At 40.8% G+C, this 25,791-nt stretch overlaps 1 protein-coding gene across 2 annotated transcripts in view; it reads right to left on the bottom strand.

The window, feature by feature from the left end:
* Positions 1-2,623: 2,623 nt before the first annotated feature.
* The window catches only part of kek5 (kekkon 5), a 192,797-nt gene continuing 169,629 nt past the window's right edge, over positions 2,624-25,791 (bottom strand). For both annotated transcript variants that reach the window (XM_065479241.1, XM_065479234.1), the window contains exons 4-6: positions 14,914-14,961; positions 5,165-6,784; positions 2,624-4,863 (exon numbers count right to left, since the gene is read on the bottom strand). In XM_065479241.1, the coding sequence (XP_065335313.1) occupies positions 4,010-4,863; positions 5,165-6,704 (2,394 nt within the window). In that variant the 5' untranslated portion in view covers positions 6,705-6,784; positions 14,914-14,961 and the 3' untranslated portion in view covers positions 2,624-4,009. The remainder of the gene's footprint in view (positions 4,864-5,164; positions 6,785-14,913; positions 14,962-25,791) is intronic.

Raw genomic sequence — 25,791 nt, 5'->3', positions numbered from 1 at the left:
GATTGGAGCCACGAACGGATGTATTTTTAAAGAGCTTTGTATAATAATGCCAAAAATAGGAGTGAGCCAGCGTTGGCGAGCAGCACTTGAAACCGAGCTTTATTTCAACGGCGTTTAATTCGTCGGATCGACGTGCATTCCGTGCTTATTGCACGCTCTCGGAAGCGGCGCCGAATGAATTTTACAAGGCGAGCCGGCACGCTTTATTGCCGGAGGCGGCTGTGGAAAAAGTGCTCTGGGCCCCGAATCATATCCATGAAGTGGATCAATAAAAACAGCGCATTTTTGCCTCGGTACAACGTTGCGGAAGAGCCGCCTCGCTTTTCTTTCTCACACGCAGCAGATAGCAATTCCGACGATCACCTTGCCCCGAAAAACGCTCGTTTTTCTCGTCGCAAGATTCCAGATTTCGCGCTGCCGGATAATTGAATCGGCGCCACCGCCACTGCTGTCGGGAAAAATGGCAAATCCTTATCAGGCGTCTGTCTGTTTTCGGCCGTGAAATATCGCAGCCCGTGGGAAATTGGCTTCGACGCGCGAAAATGATGAAAGCAGCCGTCGAAATTGTTTTTCTATGAAGTCATGTCGCATCATCACCGCCCGCACCTGCCCGAATCTCTTCCAGATGTGACGTGAGCTGAAAATAATGGCCTCTAAGCTGTGTTGAAACCTGTGAAATGGACCAAACCACGCCTGCACTCCTGCTATTTTCTTGTGGTGCGGAGAACTGTTTATCCGAAAAATTGTAATTGCAGATTCATGAACATTCAGCAAACTTCATTATTTGCCTCTGAAATAAAGCTGATCATTCCAATCTGCCTAAAATACTCTATAAAATGTGGGACATTGCTAAAACTTTAAGAAACCGTTTAAATTTCTGAGAAATCAGATGCAAAGCTTGCATGCAAATCAAGCGGTTTCTCCCTATAGTAAATCATGATTTCTTTAGCCAGAAGATAAATTAAACTCATAATTTGAACACCGTTGCATAGGTTACGATGAGAGGAATTGAAATCAAGCGAAAAAATCACTGCCAGACTTAAATTGAGCTATTGCTACGTCAGGATTTAAATTTTGCGCGTTGAAGAGATGAATTGCTGCCATTTTACGACTTCAAATTCCATGTAACAATTATAGCTATATAATGCAAAATTAAATGCCTTGGATTTTTTTACTGTTTTTGTCGGAAAACGATGTATTTTTCTCTCTGAAATTGAGTTACTTTACTTCTTTATCTTTATGATTTATAAAATCTAAAGCATTATGTTTTGGCCAAAATGTTAACGTTTTATTTAAAAGAAAAGTGGTCTCGAATAGAGCTTCTCATCAATACCAATTATAATACAAAAAATGAGATTTCCTTCATAACACTTGTTAACACTTTTGTTTCAAACGAACAGGAGAACTATCAGATAATAAAGTTATAAACAAAAGTAGCATGGTAGTTTGCAACATCAATAAAGGATAGAGTTAAAGTGGGCTGATTTAAACTGATGACTACTTTAAACAGTTGATCAAAATGATATGTTACTTTGAATAATAATCTCCACAAATAGCAACAATCAAATTAAAACTAAATAACAGTATTAGTTAGTTTCATAAGAATCAAAGTTCTCGTAAAACTCAACGGTTTTGTGAATGATCTTTTTGCTTGGTTTCGATCCCCACGGCACGGTCTGCGAATTACAAGTTATTATTCCCTTCTGGCAAAATAAATCTTGATTTTCATCAGGGAGACGATGCTCGCCGCTTTTGGTTAGCGCGCAGTCGTTAAAGCAGATTTTCCATGAAATTTAAAAGCAACTTGGGACAGTTACAGCTCTTTTCTGATTTTGAAGAATATTTAAGGCGAGGGTAAGTATCGTTTTTCAAAACATTTCGGTACTTTAAGGAATGAAAATTTGCGTGAATCTGGAAAAGAAAATTGTGAAAAGACGCGAGATTTATAATTAACCATATATAGAACTTGGAAATCATCTATATTTTTCCCTCGCAATCCGTCATGGAAATAAAACTGGGTCACGAAGGTACTTTGCCAAGATGCATTTCCTTGATGCACTTACGCGAATTGCTCCTTCCTTTAAGTGACAGAAGTTAATATAAAATATATCAATGTCTATAAGAAAATTCATTCGCATTGATCACGTTCCAATTAATAGGACAAAGGAGACACTTGGAAAGTAAAATCACCGCGATTTCGCTGCTCTGGATGACAATCAAAAGCACAAAGGTGAATTTCTCTCGAGCCCCAATCCAAATCGACCTTCTTGGTGCGAAAACAGCTCGGCGCTAAACGCAAACAAAGCGCCGACGGGATAATAACGAAGGCGATAACGAGAGAAAACGGCTTGCTCCAGCGCCAAATGGAAATTGCAGTTCAAGTGAGGAGCTTTTTGTGTTCACCTACCTTCGCCGAAATAACTGCTGGCGCCCGTGTAAATACTCGGCGTGACGAAACAACAGCAAGCAAGATCAAACAGCAATTCTCTTCAGTCGGCCTTGAGAGAGAGATAGAGAGAGAGAGAGACAAAACGAACGAGATTTCTCTGCTGCGAATAAATTGAGAGGCACTCGTCGAAATCCTTCTTCTCCACTGCTGGATTGACACAATGAAACTCTCGCCTTTTTGCAAATACACAATTTTTCGTCGTTTTTATTTTTGTCCTCTCTTTTGTTACAAAAAATATCGATGAGAATCACTACTGCAGTTTGCTGTTGTGTTATATGTGAGAGTTAATTCACAAATCGATATCAATAACTCTTTCTCGGTAAGTACGATTTCATCCAATTGCAATTTAAACTGTCGCTCGGAGTCCATTAAATCAAATTGGAGACACACTTAATATTCGCTCGTCTTCCTGCTCGCGATAATCGGAAAACATTATTTCGAGACGGAACACAATTCATCGATTTACGTAAATATATATGCAACTGTATATTTTTTTATTCTCATTAGGATCACCATTCGTCAACGGAAACAATCTGCTTTTTTAACTTTATATTCCATTTATCAATTGGTTCTGCTGGAAACAAACACTTTTCGGCATTTCTTTATTTTATGTCCTCTATTATTATAATTTAAACGTGGTTCCAGTTTCTTCTTTTTTTTTCATCGTCATTAAAATGCTATTTATGAGTGTGTCGGTGAGTGTGTTGTTTATTTTACACGCTTCCACATTTGATAACTGATTTGAATAACAATACAATGAGATGCAACACGGACCATTGTCGGAGTATAATTGATTGATTCTTTTTATTTTCGGAGATTTGTTTGCACGGAAATTCACGGCTATTATAATAAGTTTGATTCGAGTTATTTTCGCGGAAATGGAACATTCGGTCTGAATGGTTAGTTTTTATACAGTGTGCAAACATCGTCATCATGAATCTTGAAAGGAACAACAATAATCATTTTTCGTCAATTTATCGTTATTAGTAATAAAATAGCGTTCTGCGGGTATAATTCATTTATGTACAAATTACGAATGAATTTTATATATATTTCCATATTTTAATATATATAATATTTAGATGGGTTGAGACTCACACTGCTCTTCATCATTTTGAATAGTAATTATAAATCCTCTTTCTCTCCTCCGCTCTGTCAAGCATATAAAGCCGTATTCACATTCAACAACTGGATCAAATTGTAACATACCTCGCGCGAGATAATGTCAGACACCGGCACTTACATGCACTCGCAAGGAAAGAGTACAGTCTGCACTTAAAGTTCGCATTAAATTCTCTTCGCATTTAAAGCGTCTTTTCAAGTAACACAAACGGCAGTCAGGATGAACAGGTCGGTGTGAGGAATTCCACGTGTGTGCGCAGCGCAATCAAAATGCTCGACTTGGAAGCCCCATGGCACGAAAGATACAGGGTTAATCAAATAAATAGGTCTGGATTTAGAAATTAAAATAAACTTAAAAAAAACGAGAACCTATCGTCGATGAGAGCGGTCGGTGATCCCCCACACTATATAAGTCTGAATAAGGCACATTTTTCTCAATTAAACTTCGGTGCCGTCCTCGCCCTCCTCGGCGTCCTCGAAGAGCGGCTCGTTGGTGGCGGCCACCACGCGTTTGGCCGGCTTCGGCGGCACCTTCGGCGGCACTTTCTTCTTCACGCTTGCCGGCTCAGCTGGAGAGACGGGCGTGTCAGGCGTGAGCAGCGGTGCCTCCTCCGAGGCAGGAGAGACGGCGGCGCCGCCACCGCCGTGCTGGTCATCGCCGTCCGGTGGTGGACGTCGCACGGGCGTCGGCGAAGGCTCGATTTCCTTGATCGGCGCGTAGTACTTGGGCAGCGTGGAGGTGGGCGTTGCCGGCAGGGGTCGCATCTGGCCACGGGTGGGCGTGGCCACGCCGCTGGTGTTGATCGAGGCGTTGGAGCTGCCGTCGACGGTGGTCCTGCGGCCCAGGTTGTCGTAGATGGGCTCCATGCGGAGTAGGGGGTCGCCGACTCGCGGTGGTGCCGCCCAGCTGGGAGCCCGCGGACGCCGCGGGATGGTCACGTAGCCTTGGCGGCTGGTCACGATCGGCAGCGAGCCGCAAGAGCCCATCATCGGGTGGACGCTGAAGGGCGACTGCGACCTGGCGTAGGGCAAAGTACCGAAGCCCGTCAGGTGGGGCGGCGGCTGCAGGATCAGCCCGCCGGGGGGCAGCAGCTGCGACGGCAGACGCGAGTTGTCCGGCGCCGTCGACGTGGAGCTGCCGGCCGGTGAGTCGTGCCCGGCGGGCTGCTGGAAGGCCAGCAGATCAGGGCGGCCGGCGGCCACTGGCCGCATCGGCAGCATTTCCGCCGCCTGGCGCGACTTGGAGGGGGTGAACTCGTCGGCGTCCAGCAGCGAGTCGTAAGAGACGGCGCCTGAAAGTGAACGGTTGAGTCTGGCGCTACTGTGAAAGTCGTTACAAACGAACGAGCCATCCAACCAGCGATTAGCAGCAGATACGGCATGCAGATGTTACAAAAGCAGCACTGCCACCACCTTTTGAGTTATCAGTCACCATCACCGCAAACACCAAACGAAAAATCAAGACAAAACAAAAGAGAAAGGAAGGAAAGGAAAGGAGTAAGCGTTAGTCAGTCAGTTAGTCTTTTTAAAGGTTAGAAGTCTCATAGCGAGGCTGGTCGCAGTAGAATAGCAGCGACGGACAATAGTACCGACCTTCGGAGGTGCGCGTGCGCAGGGTGCCGGTGGTGCCACCGTTTCCGGTGACGCCGCCATCCTCGATGATCAGGTGCGACCTGTTGAGGTCGGTCGTCTGGCTGCCGTTAACGGACGACTGCGCCGACTCGATTCGGCGCGGTGGCTTCTGCAACGGGTTGATCTTGGTGATGAGCGCCTTCTCCTGCTCGTCCTCGCCGCTCAGCAGGTCTCCGTTGGACGAGATCTGCTCGTGCGGGTGCTTCTTCAGCATCTGCGTGCGGTGGCGCTGGCGGGAGGCCTTGCGCCGGCACAGACAGTAGCACAGCAGGAGCACCAACACGAGCAGCACCAGCGCCGCCACCATGAGCGACACGAACCACACGTAGAGGTCGCCGGTGGACGCGCCGGCGATGAATCCGCCGGCCGACTCGGACACGGCCAGCTGCATGAAGGCCTCGTCCATGCCGCCGGGGTTCCTGGCCACGCACGCGTACCTGCCGCTGTCGTAGGTGCGAACGTTGATGACGGTGAGGTTGGCCCACATTTCGGTGCCGTGACGCGACTCTCCGCGCTGCACCGCGTAGTGCTGCTGGTAGCCCGAGTGGGCGGCGCGGGACGCGTTGCCCAGCACCAGCGAATTGAGCACCCAGTCGATGCTGGGCTGCGGGTCGCCCGTGGCGCGGCAGGACAGCGTCACGTTGCCGCCCGTGCTGGCGGCCACGCTGCTCGACGCCAGCGTCAGCCGCGGCGGACACGCGAACTCGTTGCTGGCGATATCGCTCCACAGCTTGTCCTTCAGTCTTTCCGGCTCGAGGCAGTGCGTCGGCTGCGTGTTGAGATTGCGTTCCGTCACCCAGTCGCGCAAGGGACGCATCTTGCAGTCGCACCGCCACGGGTTGTTGGCCAGCCCGAGACTCTTGAGCTTGGTCATCTGCGACACGGTGTTCAGCTTGAGAAAAGTCAGCCGGTTGCCTTCCAGCTTGAGCCGCTGCAGCGCCGGCGTGTTCTGGAACGTCTTGGGCCCGATCGTGTGGATGCGGTTGTTCTCCAGCTCCACCGTCTGCAGGAACGAGTGGTTGCGGAACAATCCATCCTCCAGCTGCTCTATTGGGTTGTTGCTCAGGTACAACAGCCGCAGCCTGTGGTTCTCGTGGAAGGTGCGGTGGTCCAGCTTGGATATTTGGTTGTTGGACAGGTCGATCTCGATCACGATCTCTAGGCCGTTGAATGCGCCGGGGTCGATGACCGTTATATTGCAGCCGCGCATGAACAGTTTGTGCAAATTGACCAAGCCGACCTCTTCAAACGCGTTCTTGTGGATGTAAGTGATCTCATTGTAGCTGACGTTGAGCACCTGTATCTCCGAGCTGAGTTCTGGGATGGCCGAGATGCGTTCGCAGTCAGCCGCCTTCTTGCCCTGCACCCAGCGGCAGTTGCAACCGAGCTCGGCGCACCTGCTCGTCCAGTCTACACTGCTCGCTGTCAGCTGCACCGCCATCAGCAGCAGCAGGGACACGGCCAACCACCGCCGAGCGGCTCCTCGACTCGGTGGGGGCATCTTCTCGGGTCGTTCACTGCCGATCACGTCGGGGCCAACATGCTACACGCAGCACAACCCCCACCAAATGCTCTTGACACCTGGAACAGATAAATAACACAATTAAATTACAATTTAAAAACATTATTGAAGGGCTTTAAAAATTAAATCATGAAATATCAATAGTAAAATTCTCTCCCAAATATGGGATCAAATTATGCAACCATAGGAGGAATGAAACAGTTATGAGAGGTTTTGGCTTCGATTATGTTCATAAAAAACATTGAGCCCCAAAAGCGAGTTTTATCTATGGTGTTTTGCTGGTCAGACAAGTAAGATGGCGGCTGCTGGGACCAGCCAGATTTTTTCCAAAGGCTTTGGTGATTCAGAATCCTTTTTAGGGAGCTCTCTGCAGCTTGGATTGTGTTTTAAAGGCTTTACTGATTGGACGTCTAAGCGGCTGAAAAAAGCTGCTGTTCAGTGTAAGTTCATTTGTGTTTCATATTTTGTTTCTGCTAAACTAAAAACAGAGAAATTCGAGTTTTGCAAAATTAAATTCACTTGTTGGAGTTCTTATCAAACTGCTGTTTCTCTGTAATATAGTTCCATACATTTGGGCGAAAATACGCAAACATTATCGCCATAGTTTCGACCGCAAAATTCGCAAAATTGGAGATCCATTCTCTGGCAGAGGCCATACCTGCGTAGCTCGTAAAGTGGGACTAATAACCGTGTGGAATGTGGAATATCAATTTTAATTGAAATTTACTGCGATATTTGACCCTTATTCAATGCAAATATACGAGCAGCCTTTCAACAAAGCCACCGCAGATGTCGACAGGTTATTATGAGCCTAATAAAGCACGCGTTAGGATGCGTACGCGGCCACCGATCGATGCAATACGCAAACACACTATTGTCATACCGGCTGGCGTCACAAATTAACACACATCAATGGGCGCGCTAAATATTTGTAATTGACTTCGTTAGTTAAAAGCGACAGTGGAGTGCAATAACAAATACTGAGTGCTCCCGCAAGCATCCACTGGTTAATACAAATTATTCGACGGCTTCGACGAAGAGCTATTATTATAAATCGAAATTACCTCGGCCGCAGCTATTTCCATTGTCCGAGCCGCTTGCGCTCAATTAGCGGAATGCTATGGTGTTTGACTATAGCGAATGCATATTTTGCACTGATGCAGTCGAGTGGCCACTGCGGGCGCGGGCATGAAATTTCCTCGAATGCAATCACGCTGAGCGGCGGAAATAAAGAGAGGAACTAGTTGCGAAGCAACAAATGAAAATTAAATATTTGAACAGGGGCAATCCGGCCAGGTGAAATTCGATCCGAACAGCAGTTTTGGCCGAGCTTAATGAAGAAAGCGTAAAATCCAACGTGAGAGCATCTCCACTTTGGCAAATTAGGAGCTCTTGCGCGGTGGAAGAAAGCCCAAGAGGGAGAGAAAAACGCCTTTTCCATTCTCAAAGTAGGAAAAGAAAGAAAGAAAGGCGGCGGGCGGAGTTAATTTAAAAACGCCACTTTGCACAGAGAGAGATAGAGGAGAGGCATTTTTTTTATCTGAGATAAGAGGCGATATGACGGATGATGTCGCTCTCTGCTCCTGACTCGAGATTTCAAACTGACAACACACACACACAGCGAGCGTCGAGTCGCTTGCTGACACACGATATTTGCATAATGGCACGCAGCTTGGCAATGTATCACTCGCTTGGTGAAAACTGAAAGCCCTCGCGACTCGGCAGCATTGCAGTCTAATAAGTCATAGTAATGCAGAGCCCGTGAAAAATTTACTGCCGTGCATGTTGGGAGTTCCATAAATATATCAATGGCGTGTGCACTGCGAATGCGCCGACTAAGCATGTTCTTATCAATATATTATAGGGTTTGGAATTCAAGCCGAAAAATTAGGATTACTTTTGGAGCCACATAAGATGGTTCTGATATTCCTTTATAATAACTTTTACCTACTATTTATTTACCTTTTCGAGGGTGGCAGTTATATTTTTAACTTTTAAGGCTTCTGAATAAAATTTGGATGGTCTCACATAGGGTTTAGAATTTTTTCGACAAAAATGCTTCAGAATCTGGAATTTTGGTTGGTACAGAGCTCTAATTAGTAGTAATCAGGGCAAACAAATAGAAACTAATTTCAAAGGAAATAAATAAAAATAAAGTTTCACAGGGAAAAATCAACCGTCTAAAATTCCTAAACCTGCTTATCAGACCGATGAACGTAAATAAAATAATTTTTCGACTTTGACTGTTTATTCTGGAAAACATCGAATCAACAGTTTGTCTGACGAAGTTCCATGCTCGATAGCCATTAAGGACACGATCATAACTCGGCGGCACTTGGCGTTTTCATTAATCAAAAATATTCATTTGCGACACAAGAACGTAGTGTATGCTCGCGATCACTATCTATCAATCTCCCCTCCCCGAGCGAGAAAGAAAATTGCTCCATTAATTAAAGATTAAAATCGGTGCGAGCCTAAAAGAGTTTTTAAACATAGATGTTAATGAGATAACCTTTTACAGCACGAGAGTTAATTAATTTCTTATTTTGATTATTGCTTCATTTATAATTTAGAAGGGATCTCCGAGTATTAAAGAGAAAAAAAGGGTGGGTGAAGATAGATTGGCTGCCGTCGTTCGAGATTCGAGTGAGTAATTTTCATTAGACGGCCGTCAGCCCGAGCACTAGCTGCTGGGCGGCGAGGAACATCTATCACACTTTGCTGCTGCTTCTACCGCCGCCTGATATCGCTCCTCTCCTATTGCTTATTACAGTCAATACGGTTTTAAGATGACGCCGGCCCAGGATGACAAATGAGCTTCTATTGTGTGTACGTAAGATAATGCGCCAGGCAACCCAAGGACGTCGAACCCTTCCTCGGCCGCACGGCTCATCAACGAGACCCGGCCCTACGCTTCGCTACACGCATGCAAAATTATATGTAGACACGGCTAATCTGGCTGCTTTACAAAACTTTCTGTCTCTTTCCAGGAGGTTATTACATTTATGTCCTTTTTAGAAATGACAATTGTAAGGAATAATAATATCGTGCTTAGTTAATAAGCTTTGAGAACTGGCTGAGAATGCAGTGTTCGGCTTCCTTAAATTTTGAAATTCTCGTTAAAGTAGATTGACACAGGGTAAGAACTGCAAAACATCAGAATTTTTTGCTTCAATAACAGCAGTTGACGATATTGTTCATTTTAAAATTTGCCTAGGCTGTAAGATAATAAAAAAGACTTTTCGCTTCAGTAAAAATAAAAAATTTGTCATCAACTAGAAATTTAAATATTAAATACGACCCCAGCGCAATAAATGAGGGGCACAGCTGAATGATAATACAAATTAAATTGTAAGCATTTACCGATACAATTAATTTTGCTTTTATAAATTTGATAACATTAGTTGCTTAATTTTTTAGCTACAATTTGAATTGTTAGGGCACAAGTACATCCCCTAGAATCGTCTTAATGTCATACAACTATCTCGAACGAAAGAGAAGAGTCCAAAACATATGCCCAGCTGACATGATAAGCTTAAATTCATTTCATTTCTTAAAAATTTCATTATGGCATGCCTTTATTTATTTAAACTTCATATTTATAAATAACGCCTTGTTAAAAATTCTATTTTCCGCTGGAAAAAACACGACCAGCGGTGGTGAAAGTTGCAAACTTGGCTTGCATTAAATGTTTGGCCAATTTGGTGGGGAGATGGGGCTTAAAATTTGCACTCTACTCTTTCAACTGCACCACATTCACGCGAGCGAGCAAACAAAAAGCAGACCATAAGCCCGAAAACGAGGCGCCGCTGCCGTTAGAGCAGCGACAAAATGTGTTGCTAAATTATCAGCGCAGCGTTGGTTCGGCTTACGGGCGAACGCTGCAAATCCCCAGAGATTTGTTCGTATTTAAAGCAGCCACCGGGTGTATCACGTTCAAGCCCGCCGCGTTTACTTTTCGGTGTGATTTTTCACCTGGAAGTGCGGCTACAAATCATTGCGTCGTCCGTTTGATTTTCTTGGCACGGTTCCGGTTTAATCAAGCAAAAAATCGAGAGCACGCCGTTCATTACGGCTCCGCGAGTCTCGGGGGTGCGCGCCGAAGAGAAATGAGACGAATTAGTCCGATAAATAAATTACAGGACCGAGAGACAAATGGGCCTGCTCGGCCGAGCGGCGAATTTGCGTGCGGCAAAAAGTTAAATCGCCCGGCCAAACAAATGCGGCGGCCGAGGCACGAATTGGAATCGGAAGAGCCCAGCGATATTATTTGACGCCGTCAGGGAGGCTGTTCTTTTGCACCGGACATTCGTGGAAACGACAAAAACGACGGCTGCAGCTGTTGCGCGTGGGATTCCATGTCACCCGGGGTGAGATTTGTCACATTGAAGGACAAGCACGGTAGAAAATGTATTGTGATTAAAGTAGTAAGAAAATGTGGCATAGTCGGGTACCAAGTTTTATTTTATTTCAAATTAAATTATAGTTTTAGGGATTGCAATGTTTATTAATTGATTTTTTGATCAGGTGACTTTGTTCAATTTCGGTCATTTGTGACGAGATGACTTGGCATGCCCTAAATTAAATAGTCCCCCTTTTGGCATAGGTCTTACGATTTTGATTAAATTTGGTGGAGTGTTGCCCTGTAGTGAATCTTTAGCATAGCTGAAAGTTTTATGTCAAATACCGAGAGTTATTTTTTTAGAGTCTCAAAGTTTGCCACTTTTCAAAAAATAGATTTCCCAGGGCAAATATGTAACTTTTATTCTGATCAAGATAGATTATTATATTTTCTTACCTCCTAAATCCTGAATTTTCGCCCTGGTGTTTAGTTATTCATTTATTTCTCGCAGGTAAAGGCAATAAATAATCTAAATATTATAATTTAATTTTTGTATATATTGTTTTTTAAATTTAATATCAGTTTTTCTTCTCAAATTCATTTCTCCCTCATTACAAAATTTACCCAAGTTTCTATTTTGATACTCTCCCTCCAACTCACGATAAAGTTTACACAAAAATAAAAATCAATAGTCATAATGTTTAGTATGAAATCAACAACTTGTAGAAAAGTGGTATAGAAAAGTTCTGACTTTCATCACACTTTTTGCAGTTTTGTTGTAACTCAGCCTTATCGCAATTTTCCCCATTTTGCTACTTAAAAAAACAACAATATTTTTTCACCACCAACGATCAATATTGTTAAAATGTATTTGTTTTTTTAAATGCTAAATTTGCCCAAATCATGGTAATTCTGTGAAAAGGGGCATGCAAAAATGCTCTATTTCTATTGTTCGTTTTGTTGTTCTTTCTCGTGTAGTGGTCCAAACTTTGAAATTAACATTCTAACAATTTTAATTAAACTGGAAATCGACACTGCCAAAAGGCAGAGGCAAAGCAATTTTAATATATTTTTTTTATTTGGAACAGCAAACAAAAGTATTTTTCCACACGCATCAATTTTTCCCGATAGCACTCACTATCTCTCGGGGGAGATAAAACTCGCATTGCAGCCGACCTTTTCGGGACGGGGGGGGGACCATTTTGTTGCACGTGCGTGTGTATGCGTGTGCGACGGTTCATATATATACCTGGTTTAAAATTAAAAGTAAACAAAACGTGTCTTCAGGCTTATTTACCCGGGTGTAATTAGCGTAACGCAGTGTATACCCGTTGCGCGTTTTTGGATACGCAGGGCTGCTCTTATCCGATTGGACGAACTAAGTAGCAAAAATGGTTGTGCTTTTCGGCCCTGCACCACTGTCCGCATACAGGCTCTTTATCTGATAAGCCGCTTTTGCTTTTTCTTTGCTGGGGTGGCCATGGCCACCTGCTGTGTTTGCCGGTCGGAAAATCGCCACGCGATCGAGTCCGTCATGCCCTAATGTAATTAAGAGCTCAACACGGACGTGTGCAACTCTGCTGCAATCCTCTGACGTGCAGGCACGTACTTTGCATGCTGCCTGACCATCAATCTGCACCCTGCAGACGTAAATATGCATAATGTGTACGTACAGGCAGTCAGTAAACGGACTGCACACCGCGCCGACATGAAAAGCTGCATTGCACTATTCACCTTTCCTCTTTAGTAACGTCATTATGATGTCCTAGAGTTTCCGTTCATCATAAAAAACTGGTATAAAATCAATTGAAAAGTAAAATTACTCTAATCTAATGACAATTTTCTGAAGGAGAAGTAGAATTAGTTTATTAGAATTGAAATATACTGATGATACTTGAAGAATTTGAGCTGTTTTTTTTGTACAGCAATAAAAATAGTGTTAGAAATTCAGAAGGTTATAGATCACTTTATTTTTTCGAAAAGTTGCTCTATTTTAAAGAATTTTTATCTCTATAAAGAAGGAACTCATTGTTGAGGTCAAAATCTGTTTTTGTTTGATAAATTATGATTATCTTGGGATTTTTAATTGTGCTATTCAAATAAATCTCTTCTGGATAATTTTCTTTAAATTGTTTCTTTGAATCAAATAAAACCAAATTGAAATATCATACATTTAGAAACTACAAACCATAAACTTAAAAAAATTACAATTTTTTATATTGAACATTATTATTTTATAATATTTTGTTATGTATTATTTGTTCAAAAAACAAAAAGTTATTTGGCTGGCATGAAATTCTCATTTTACATTTTTTTCTCCGTCGACTTTTAAATGGAGCGAAAAACTATACTGAGCAAAGTTAACAAATACCATCAGATGGAGTCAAGTATTTTATAAAATTAACATTTTCCCGCAAAACAAGGTTAATTGACCAAATTTTATAAAATATTTTCCTTTGGTATTAAGTAGAATTCTAAATCTGTGCTAGATCTGCTTTATTAAAGGTATGCACACGTTATTTAGAAATTTATTTTCCTTGAAAATATGGCTCCTGGCTTTATTTACATTAAGCAAATAAATATTAAATTGCGCTTTAAAAATGTTTTACACGTTTATTTTGTAATGTTAGACACTTTGAGACATTTTATAAACAGTTTTAGGCTGGTTTGAAAAATATTTGCCGTTGACGGCCCTACCTAAGGGGCTTTAAGTATTATTTAAACAGTTTTTTTCATTCTTGAAGTGTCGTTAAAAGTACAAATTTTACCCGCAAATAATTTTAAAGAGTGTAAGCCTAGGCCAGTGTAGCAATATTTTTGAAAAGTTAACTAGGAAAACAAAAATATCAAGATGGAGTGAGAAATTGTTTGCAAAGGAAAGTAAAAAAATAATGCAATACAGACTATACAGAGTTTATTTTTTCCCTTGTCGTACATTTCATTCCACCTTGAGTTATATTTTTCATAATAGCATTTTCAGTATTTAAAACAACTTCAAATTGAATTTTTGGCGTTTAATCAATGATAAAACACCACAAGAAAAAACCAGTCAATCGCAAAAATTGTCCTAAATAATTTTGTCCTCCGAAATTTCACAATTCTTTGAATTTAATCTGATGGTAGACAGACAGTAGTGGGTAAAAAAGCCGACTAGACAGCAAAGCTAAAAGTTTTTTTGCCATAATCACTTCGATTAAACCACATTTCCAATTAGAGCAGATGGGATGGACGTGTTTGGCGGCTCAACTTTCCACTTAGGGATATAGGCAAAAAATCCCAAAAGCAATTAGAGTGCGGTCGAGAGACTTTCATGAGCTGTGCGGCCGCGCGAATCGCTTTTCCCTGAAACTGACATTCAACTCCGATAAACCACGCGAAGGCGCGATTGAAAGAAATAAAGTTGTGCGCGCGGAGGCAGACACTTTTATTCTCGATTTATTCGCGGTGCCATCAACTTATTTCGCTCAAGTGCGGCAAAAAGCATGAACGATGGTGTTTTGCGCGTGGGGCAAACTTTCGGTTTATCGTGCGGCGCGGCGTATGGCGCGCGGGAAGCAAGTTAGTTTCGCAACATATTCGGTCGAAACTCACTTTATTATCGCTATTTACGATCGCCACTCCATTAGGCATTGTGAGCCGGCCCGCCCGCGCGTATTATTGAATGGAAAATTGCCTCCATAAGTAGCGGACGCGCTTATCCGATGCCCAAACTTAAATAAGCTGAATAATTTACGGTGGCCGATAAGGCGGCTTTTCTCTCTGCTCTAATCATCATTTGACTGATACCTAGCTGCTTTCCGGGATAAGCGGAAGGGGAACTCTTGAAGGTACACTTTGTTTACTTACTTATTATTTTAGAGCTTCAAATTAGGGTGATGGCCGCAGATTTTCCCCCTGGAACAGAAAAACGATGTATGAAAATCGGATTTTTAATAGCAATTTGAACTAAATCTGAAGAAATTTCCAAGACAAGGAGACAAAAAAACTAGAAATTTTCCTCTCATTTACCTCCCTTTTCGCGCTTTCAACGGATAATTCAGCCTGAACGGCCTTCAATTTTGTTTGTAGAACTACTTAAATTTCCAAGGCTCTACATACTGAGCGAACCAAAATTTTAAGAATCAGTTTCTCTCTCTCAAAAAGCGACAAAAATTTGACTCTAAAAAGATTTTCTGCATCAATACCGTTTTCGTCACGGGTGCGTGTTAAAACTGAAAAAATCTAACAAAAAAATAAAGCTTGTTGGATATCGGAGCAAAAAATCATTAAAAATCAGGCTCTACACTTTAATTAAAAAAGGAGCTAACATTACCACTCATCCTGATTGCCGTAGAAAATTATATTAAGTTAGGATTATGAGTTATTTTTACCTTGTTTGCTCTAAGATAAGATAAAATCAGTTTGTTCTTGAGCCTTTTTGTAGTTTGCCAGATAGACTGTCATAAAATGCCCTCCCTTGTAAGTTCATATCATGCGCATCTTCATTTTATTCTCAAGTACACGTTCGTTGGGGAAATTTCGTAAATATGACGAGCCGCAGATTTCGTCAGTTGTGGGTCGTTACGGAGGTTTACAGAGAGAACTTGCGAGGGGATGCGTGCATAGTGCTTATCAGCGAGAGAGAGACGAGTACAGTTTGATAAAATGCTTATCTGCCAGTGCAAATATTAAAAAAGGCTCTTGGTGGGTCGGATGTCGGTTTATTGCACAGCCGCAGAGCGAGTGAATCGCGCCGAGGGCGACGAGACACTCGCCTGACTTTACACGCCGGCCTGTGGGAAATATTAAGACGACGAGCAGGTTTTCTTTATCAGCAACGCAGCCGGCGGGCGCAACAAATATTGACACAATCGATGAGCAACGTTTGATGAAAACAGGAATAGCTTGTCTGATGCGCCGTTTTTGCCCATTTGGCGCTAATGTCGCGATGAACAAAAAAATAAAATTCAGCACGCTGGACAGCGAACAGTATGGCTGGTTCTGAAATAAAAGCGGCAGCCAGCGTCCCACAAGGGAATCAATTTGCAGCCGGCCAATCCGTTTTTTGCCCCGAGGACACGCGGAATACAATAATGTTCGAGCGGCTCTCATCCGCAGGGGATGCGCGAAAATGAAATTGTTCGTGTATATGTACAAAAGGTCCGTGAACTGAACAGCCTCCGCGCGCCGGAGACCATTTCCGAAGGCGAAATTGGGCTCCCTTAATATGACTTGACTGCCGCTCTTTTCCGAATCAATATCCAACCCTGTCATGATCTTCACGCGCCTGTGTTTTATGGCTGTGTGCGAAACTGATTTGGCAACGAGCACACTCAAATGCCGATAACAAAGAGTCAAAATAAAGCTTTTTGCCCTCTTTTCCAAGAACTGCTGGTTGAGTCAGTGAAAGAGCACTCAAGGAAAGTCGTTTGCGTTATGTACTTGCTGTCCTAGTGAGTAATTATTATCTCTTCTCAATCGTTTTTTATCACAAATGTCGTCAAGAAATTTTTTATTCATATGTCATCGTTGACAAACAACTTCATTATTCATGCACGTAGTATACCTTCCTATTGCGGAAGAAGGAAAATATTTTATTTTAAAATATGCTGGAGAAAAAAACGATGGAACATCCGAGTGTTTTTTGATATTATTAAAGATTGGATTAATTAATCAACAGTTTTGTCCTAACTCTCAAGACGGCAATTATTGAAGTTCCTACCTTTAAATTTAAAAAAAAAAACTATTTAAAATCACTTTAAGTCATCTTTTATTTGTATCAAAACCAACGAAGTCATTTAAATACGAGAATATACATCGAATATTAATTTAAAAATGGTAAATTATAATTCGTTGCACAACACTTTCAATTTATTTGCTGTAGAAAAAAGTACCTTTAAATGAAAGTTTTTCTGATCCTCCATTCAAGTTCTTATAATTGGAGGCGTTTGAGAAACTAAAAAATATAATTAACTTGAAGATTTCTAAAAAATACTTTATACACATTAATTTTGCAAAAGGGATAATTTTAACTAAAATTCCGTTACAAGGAATATCTCATTTTTCCAATCTAATGATTAAAAAAATAACCTTTTCATATCTGTACGCGTTTTTTTTTCAGCCAAAAAGAGTAAAAAAGATTAAATGAACCCAATATTACGTTTTGTACAAGTTTGTCTGTTACAGACACTTACAAGAATGCTAAAAACTTAATGAAATTTCATTTAATTTCATCAGAGAAATTTGAATCTGAAAGAAAAAGAAAAATCGTTCAAAAATTCACTTCCTTTACCGTCTCAAAAAATATTTAACACCGGCTGCATTCCAACCCTCAACCTTTTCCAAGCGGAACCAACTGGATTTGAATAAATTGCAGGCGTGAGAAATTCACTTTGGGCGGTGTGAAAGTGTCAAAGGCCCACTTGCCTGCACGGAAAAACGTGAGCCGGCCGGTATCACAAAATAGAGAGGAATTTTGATTACAGGCGAGGCACAAAGCTCCTGGTCGGTCAACACGGGCCAAACAGAAAGTTGGCCGCTTTTAACCGCCGCTCTGCTCTCTCGTCAAAGGCCTCGCTAAAGTTTGAAGCCGCACCTTCCAATCGAGCGACAATTTAAATTCGGAAAAGCATAGAAGCTGCACGCGCACCGTGTCATCAATTCTCCGGGTGGTCCTGAGCCAATTACGATTTGCCCTGTCGCCGGCCGCGTTTTCATCAGCACGAAAAATGCCCTTTTCGGCGGCGGTCGGCCTGTCGGCGCAAAATTGGCACCTCAATTTTACACGGGGCGGCGCGCGTTGAGTGACTAGGTCGCCGCAGCAGCCAGCAGCCGGCCAAAAACTGCTCAAACAACGGCACGCGCGCTCTTATTCAATTTCCGCTGCCTTCAAACCCAATTTGCAGAGCGCCCACTGACTCGCACACCAACACAGGATGCTGCATTTTTTTACGATCAAGGCCTAATTTCGGCAAATTTCGCTGCTCCTTGAACCTGAACTAGATTTTTTTTTGCTGGTGATCAAATCCTAAAAAGGAAAAAATTGATTTGATTTACTTTAAGCGAAAACGCGCAAAGTTATTTCTATCTTCAATAATATGATGGTTGTAAAAGTTATCTTGTATGCAGAGAATGAAATTGATTGTATGCAGAGAATGAAAACTGATTTTTTTTAATTAATGGTAGTGTTGTTCTTCAATTTTTAAATTCAAATTCATCTATAAAAATTAATTTTTACGTTATAAAGAACATTAAATTTAATAACATTATATCAAGTTAAGATAAACAAAAAATATTTAAAAAAGGCTTTTTTAATCTTATTATTTTTGGTGTATCAAGAACAAAATGAACTATTTGAACTGCATGCAACTACAACAAGAATAAAATTGTTTTTTTATTAATACTATATAATAACTTGCCACATATACATACATTTGTACACGCAATGTAAATTAATTTTGGTTTTCCAAAATACAAAATTTAAATGATTAACTCTAAAGCCACTGAATCCACAAAATATTGAATAAAATTTGATAAAATCTAATATAATTTTCGTACTCTGTCTTGTTTGTAGCAACTTATTACCATTTCGAGAGTCATGATGTTCGGAAAAAGTTATAAATGCGGAAAACCCAAATAGATAGCGATATTTTTGCAAAAACACCATTGGTACAGTTTTGCGCATAGTAAAATTGGTGTATCCTGGCTTTAATACCTACAGCAAATAATTAACTCCTTGTTGGTTTTGGCTGTTCCCAAATGGCTTATTCCGAATTTAAGAGGATTTCCCTGCTGTTTAATTTCATCAAGGCGTGAAATTGTTTCCTCACTTCAACTTCAAACAAATTCGCTAATCTGGCATTTCACGCAATACAAGGTGAACTGGGTATTAAATTTTCAGTTATCGTACGCGGCCAAAATAAGAGGAAGGGTTCAAAAGTTCAAATTGTTATAACTTTCCTCGTTGTTCAATCTACGTCAAATGCAAAATAAAAAATTGGCAAATATTAGCTTGTGGAAAATATTCCGGATTTACGAATATGAGTTTCCCGTTAAATTTTCATTCTCTTATTCCAAATTCATAACTATGACAGAAGGAATAAACAAATTGAAATTGAAAACAAATTGGTTGGCTTTGTTTGCATTGCTTATTAGAATTTATTTATTTTCCTATCAATATCCCACATGAATCTGGACTATAAAGAGGGTCAACTCTTTCCCTTAAGCATTTTTCAAGTGTCAGCTTCAGAGTTTCAACCGCATAAGTAGGTACTCTATTTTTTTTAACTGACAAGCCAGTATTGGAATTTTTATACACATTAGAGGAATTTTTTTTTTGTTTTGTAGAGTACGGACAGGTATAAATTAAAGCTATTTTCGTAATTTCACCATTATTTTGCTCTAGTTTTGTCTTATTAAATTTTTTGTCTGATTAAAAAATTAATCAAACTTTGAAATTAATGAAAATTTAATTGAAAAGCAATGTACGGTCGAGAAAAGCAAATTTAATTAAATACCAACGAGTTTTGATTTTAAAGCCCTGCAAAACAGCAAACAACAAATTTGGCTCGAAGTTATCTAGGTAAATTGCAGATTAAAACTATTGACGCATAAAATTGTTTGCGTTTAAATTTGGAAACTTTACTTATCTTATCAGCTAGAATCTATTTATATTCTTCTAACATTTTGCACTTGTTATTCTGCCCGATGAAGTGTAAAATATTTATTTGCAGCATAGGAAAACAAATTGGCAGTGATGTTGTTAAAATCCTTTCACAATGATTACGGCCGCATTCGAAACCCGAGTGTTCAATGGAGTTTATTTGTATGTTTGAAATATAAAAGCTGATCAGCCTGGTGTATGTCGTTGGGGTTAATTAATGAACAAAAAGCGTTCAACTGCGGCGCAAATTAATCAGGTTGGCGGCGGGCACGGCCAGGTCGGCGCAGCATTGCACGCGCATGAATAAGTTGGCTCGAATAAAGCAAAATTAGTCCATTTGCATGAAAATTGCCGGCCGGTGGAGTTCACTCGGGCGGCCGGTAATAAAGCGGACGAAACATTCACTTTCATCGTCGACGGGCGGCCAGCACACTCGACCCGCAATTTATGGAGCGCAGAAACAAATCCAGCTAATATTTTAATGCCCTGCTTCTGCCGCGTCGGCAATAAAATTTCTATCCGCCGCCGCAAACGCATACTCGCTGCTTTACGGCGCGCGCCAGAGGAAAAATAAAACCGATTCCCTTGTGTGTCACGCTGCGAACACGGCGCAATTTCGGCTGTGCAGCGTTCGTTATAATCGATTGCATGCTGCGGTCACTCCTCCGCGCGCTTTTGTTTGCGCCGGAAACTTGTTGCGGAGGCGCCAATTCTATAGACACGCTGCATTATTGAATGAGGGGGCGGGAAAACTTTTTTTTTTCACGAAAAAGGTGAATTATTTACAAATTTTATGCACCACTTTCAGCATTTTGCGAATTATAGAGAGCAACAACTGTCGCACGCACCCTGAGTGCATTTGAGTGACACGTGAGGGAAACTTGAGAGCTTGGGGAAAGCACATCACTCAAAATCTAGGGACCTGGCCAAAACGAGAGGTTTGAAGTATGTACAAACATTAGAGGAAATGTATAGGTACCCCAAAAGTTGAGTGTAAAAAAAATATTAAATATGTATTATTCTGAATCCTGGGAACATTTCTTGTTACTTATAAATATCGATCAAAATCTTCCTGTAGTAAGGAAAAATAACTTCATCGAAACATGAAGCGCTCTATTTAACTCATATTCGTTTCAGATGCTGCACTTTCATGAATTGTAAGTGAAAAATTGAAGCCTCTAAATAATTAAGAGGGACATATTTTGAGAAAATTAGTTTTAACCTAGCATTTATCAATCTCAAACAAATGAAAAAAAATTATGAGTTCTTTATCAAACTACATTTTTGACAGTCTTATTTTAGAGCCAAAGCCACGGATTTTTATTTCTATCTGAATTAATTTCAAAAATTTGGGGGTAAATTTTCATTGCTTTGGACATTGCCATAATAAACGATTGGATCAAATTACAGCTAGTATTGAATTTAATACGAATTGGGGGAAACTACATTTATAAGGAAGACATTTCATCTCCTGTAAAATGAAAAGATTTTGTTTGCCCCCAGTACAGGAGCAAAATATTTAATCTACTTTGCCGATACGCTCCTCACAGTGTTTTATTAGCTTGCACAAATAGAGAGACCTCATTAAGATGAGTAAGCTTGTTCGCAGAGTTCTATTTGCGAATCTCAAAGTGACATAAAAGCATCTTTCACGTTGCAGCATGCGCTTGAAGATTTATAAATCAGATGGACTTATAAAATAAAATAAGTAGCTAACTTGCTTTTTACAAGGATTCAAAGAGCAGGACAAGTATAGAATTATCCTTTTCATGGTTGCTTCAGTAACTCGTCTTTGAGGAGAATAAAAAGGTTGCATATCCAAAGAAATCTATATTTAAATAGCATAATTGAAGTCAATCATATTATATTGAAGGTGCAATAACATAATATTATTCCTGTCACAACAGCTGTACATTCCAATAAAAATGTTAAGTCAGGGTTAAATGGGAAGCCGCGACAGATGGGCGAAAAAGAAAGTCCATAGCAAACAACAAGTTTTCAAGGAGAGCAAGAGATAAAAACGGCACACAATTCGTTAGTGCTGCTGCGAGTAATAAATTCAGAAGCTGTAGAAAAACAGTCATTTCATATTGTTGGCTGCAATTAGCAAATCCCCTTCACCGCACCGCCGCCACGTATAAATATGCATGGGGTGGCAGGCTCATTTGAATTTTACACAACTCGCGCAGAGAGAGCACCACCACTTCATTACCAAACTGCGAGCTAGGATGAAAAAAGGGCGCTGAATAAAGCATAATTCGGCGACTGGCGTAAGTGTGCGGTGGCGGCGGCGACGAAATTGGCCATTATCGCGCTGGCGGCGGCGATGATTACGGTTAAAAAGCTGGAAAATTGATTCCGCCTCGGGTTTGCCTGCCTGCCCGTCTGCGAGCAAAGAGAAAGACAGACCGACGGAAAAAATTGGAGAGCGCTGTTGAGCGTAATGAAATCAATAATATGGAAATTGGCTCTCTCGCACCTCCAACTGCGTGAGCTGGAAATTGGCCAACACAAATTCGGCGGCGGCGGTCGGGTCGTGCGGCCTGCGGAAAATCCATCTTAGAGCTGCAGAGTGTGTGTATTATTACACGCGGGGGGCGATGATATCGAGTTGCGTGCCGTATCTGCGTCGCATCAGCTCCGCAGTATCGGCGCGCACGCCACAAAACACGCCGGGGCCAAGACCCGAGTCTAATTTACACTCGCTCGCTCTCGCCCTGCTGAGTATTCACGATCGACGGATCTCGACCGAGATTAGTCTCGCCGGCAAAGGATGAGAGACAAAAGGGCTGCCTGTGCGAACCAGAATTTGCTTCACATCTCTCAAGATTGAAGACAAAGTTCACGCTCCAAATGAGTCAACAGCCAGCGTTGCTTATGATTAGTTCTTATTACGTTGCTGCTGCGCAAGTGTGGGTTTGCTGCGAGCATGAGATTGTATTTAATGAATGAATTTATTATTAAACGCATATATGCGTGCGACACTAATCCTATACAATCAATTCTTACAAGTCTTCGCTGCTGTTCTTAAACTAATTCTTTTTACTACACATTTCAAAATATGGTATTTTTCACACTGTTCTCCACAAAATCTACATTTACAAATCTCCTGAGGTTCATAATGGTACATCTGAGTTGCACAGAACAAATAGTGATATCCATGGCATGCAAATCGAGTAAATACATGTCTATCTTCAAAATTCGGCACCCTCCAATTCCCATTCATCATTGTTTGAGTTTCATAAAATGCATCACAAATCAAGCGTCTATTCATAATCTTTATGTTAACAAACTTCTTATAATTATCAGTTTCAGGGAGATCATATTTCATTTTAAGATCTGTAGCAAAAAGGTTTAAGTCTTTGGTCACCAGTTCATAGACGTATCGCGATCTATTGTATTTAGAGATCCCCAGCACTTTCTTTAGATATCGGGTTTTGACTCGCTCTAATGTTTCAAAATCATGAATAGTAAGATAAGGCCAAATAACTTCTATGCCATAAGAGGCAGTAGGAGAAACTTTTAGGTCAAAGAGTTTAACTGCCGTTTCAATGGAAAGTTTATGCAAGTTTTTAATACTATACGTTGCCATAAGGGCTGCCCTCGCTCGTTTCTCCACATGCCTACCAAAGGATAATCCTGATACTTGAAACATAACACCCAAATAACAAAATTCAGGGACAAAATCCACATTCACACCTTCTAATACAATTTTTTCATTCAATGCATAACGACCTCGTCCCTTATTTCTAAATTTCATTGCCTTACATTTATCTAAGTTCAACTGAAGACTTCTAGTTTGTAAGTATTCCTTTACAGCCACACATGCAACGCACAAATCACTCAGTGTCTCACTAGTCAGCACAATATCATCCGCAAATAAAATAGCTTTAAGTCCAGGAATATGATTAATTACCTCATTAATATCATTGATTGCAAGATTAAAAAGAAAAGGAGATAAGCAACCACCCTGACGTACTCCATTGGACTGCACAATTATTTCTGACTCAGTCACACCGTCAGCAATTCTTAAAAAATTTAAATCTAAAGAATGAGCTAGATATTTGAGTTCCACTAGTGACATTTTGTTTGACTCAACGATTTTCCTGAAAATTATAATTCTATCCACCGAATCAAAAGCTTTCTTAACGTCTAAAAACAGCGCAAACAATGGCTTTTTCCTATCATGCACTGTGACATTAATTTCTTCAATGAGCTGCGTAACTGCTTGCATTGTGGACTTCCCTTTAACAAATCCAAATTGATTTGCCGGAATAATATCAATGAAAATTGAGTATAATCTATTATGCATGATTTTATCAATTAAATTATACAATGTATGGTTCAAACTAATTCCTCGATACGAATTTAAATCCTCAGAATTGCCTTTTCCTTTGTACAAGATTTTCAACGTTGAAAAACGCCAAGAATTAGGAAATGTACTATTCGTAACACACAAATTGATAAAAGAAGTAAGCTCAGGGAGTAAAAATTTTGCTAAGATTTTAAGATTATCATTATTCATCCCATCAGGACCAGAAGCTTTACCACGTTTCATTTTTTGAAGGGCAAGAATAACTTCTTCCTTCATGATGGAAAAGAACTCTACAGACCCTCGATAATTTTCCAGCAATGCTTCTAAATGTAATGAGTCCCCTTGATTGAATTTTTTCGTATTAAAAATTTAAAAAAATGAGATTGTATTTAGTTCCGTATTTATCCAGTGATTTTTAAAATTTTAATAAAATATGAGAAATATTATCATTATATTGTATCGATGTTATATATTAATTTTTAGACAAAACTTTGTTGTAAGTGATTAAATTATTATAATTAATTCCTCCATCTAAAATATTTGAAAGCTTACTAAACATTGCATGTGATAACATTTTCAAAACCTAATAATTCTAAATTACCATACTTTAAAAAAAATATTTTGTCTGTACAAAAGCATTAAAAAACGCTTATTCTAAAGAATAAATTAATACTTCAAAGAGTAATCCTGACATTAAAGCAAAAAATATGGTGCATTGTATTTTAAAACTACATAAGTTGTACAAAAAAAAACAATAATGATTGCATTTAATTAAAAACGACCGTTTCTATTTCATCAATTGGCCGGAAATTTCTCCAGTTAAAAGCATCAATCCCTTAATACAAAATGATCTCGTTAAAGTGATCAAGAGCCATGAAATTTGGCCGCTCACTTATCTTAATAGAGCTCGATTAACGACGTAACTCATCTTTGATCATCCTTAATAGGAAAATGATGCGTCTCGGTCTTGACCTGCGGCCACCTTAATATCTGCGAGTGCCCGTCCGGTTAGCAGCTGCTCCTCTCCTCAAGGATCCATAATTCAGGCGAAAATCACTTTCCCTTTTGCGCATCGGGAAAGCCACTTGTTTCCCTTTTGTATACGGTGTGTGTATACGCGCTGCGTACGTGACCTGTCCGCCAGTGAGTGTGCGCGCGGGGCAAAATGATTTTTATACGGTCGTAATTTGCGGCCGTCAAACAGGCCGATATAACTGCCATTCCACCGATTGTTCAATAATTTAATTGAACGTAAACAGCAGCGGCTCTGGAAATAAAAGTGAATCGACAAGGTGCGTTTTATTGCCTTTCCTCCGGCGCGTTTATGTTTTTAATATCGGAAGGAGTAGCTCGCAGCTCGCGTTTGGATCACCCGCCCTGTGCATTACAAAAACAATTTGACAAGTCGGCAGTGGGCAGGACCGCCTGCACAATATGGGCTGTGCGCGATAAAAAAAGAGCAGCCATTAATCATTCTGGGCTTATAATTGATCATCCGGAGCTAATTAAATTGATCGTTCGACATCATCATTTTCGATATTATTCAACGCATCGTCGATCACCCACAAAAGGGAAAAAAGAGCCGATCATTTGTTCTTGTACTGCGAAAATAAGGCAATCTGAGACAGGAATAACAAAAGCGCCGGAGCCGGAGGGCTGGTGCGATAATCAATTTAACGCCTCTGGACCAAAAAATTAGGTTGTTTACAGTTGGAAACAGCAAGTGTAGTACACTGATTATTTGGCATCAGATACAACTTGGGTAAAA

The sequence above is a fragment of the Cloeon dipterum genome, chromosome 1 (assembly GCF_949628265.1).
Source record: "Cloeon dipterum chromosome 1, ieCloDipt1.1, whole genome shotgun sequence".
Classification (NCBI taxonomy): domain Eukaryota; kingdom Metazoa; phylum Arthropoda; class Insecta; order Ephemeroptera; family Baetidae; genus Cloeon; species Cloeon dipterum.
This window is presented reverse-complemented; position numbering and strand designations above follow the sequence as displayed.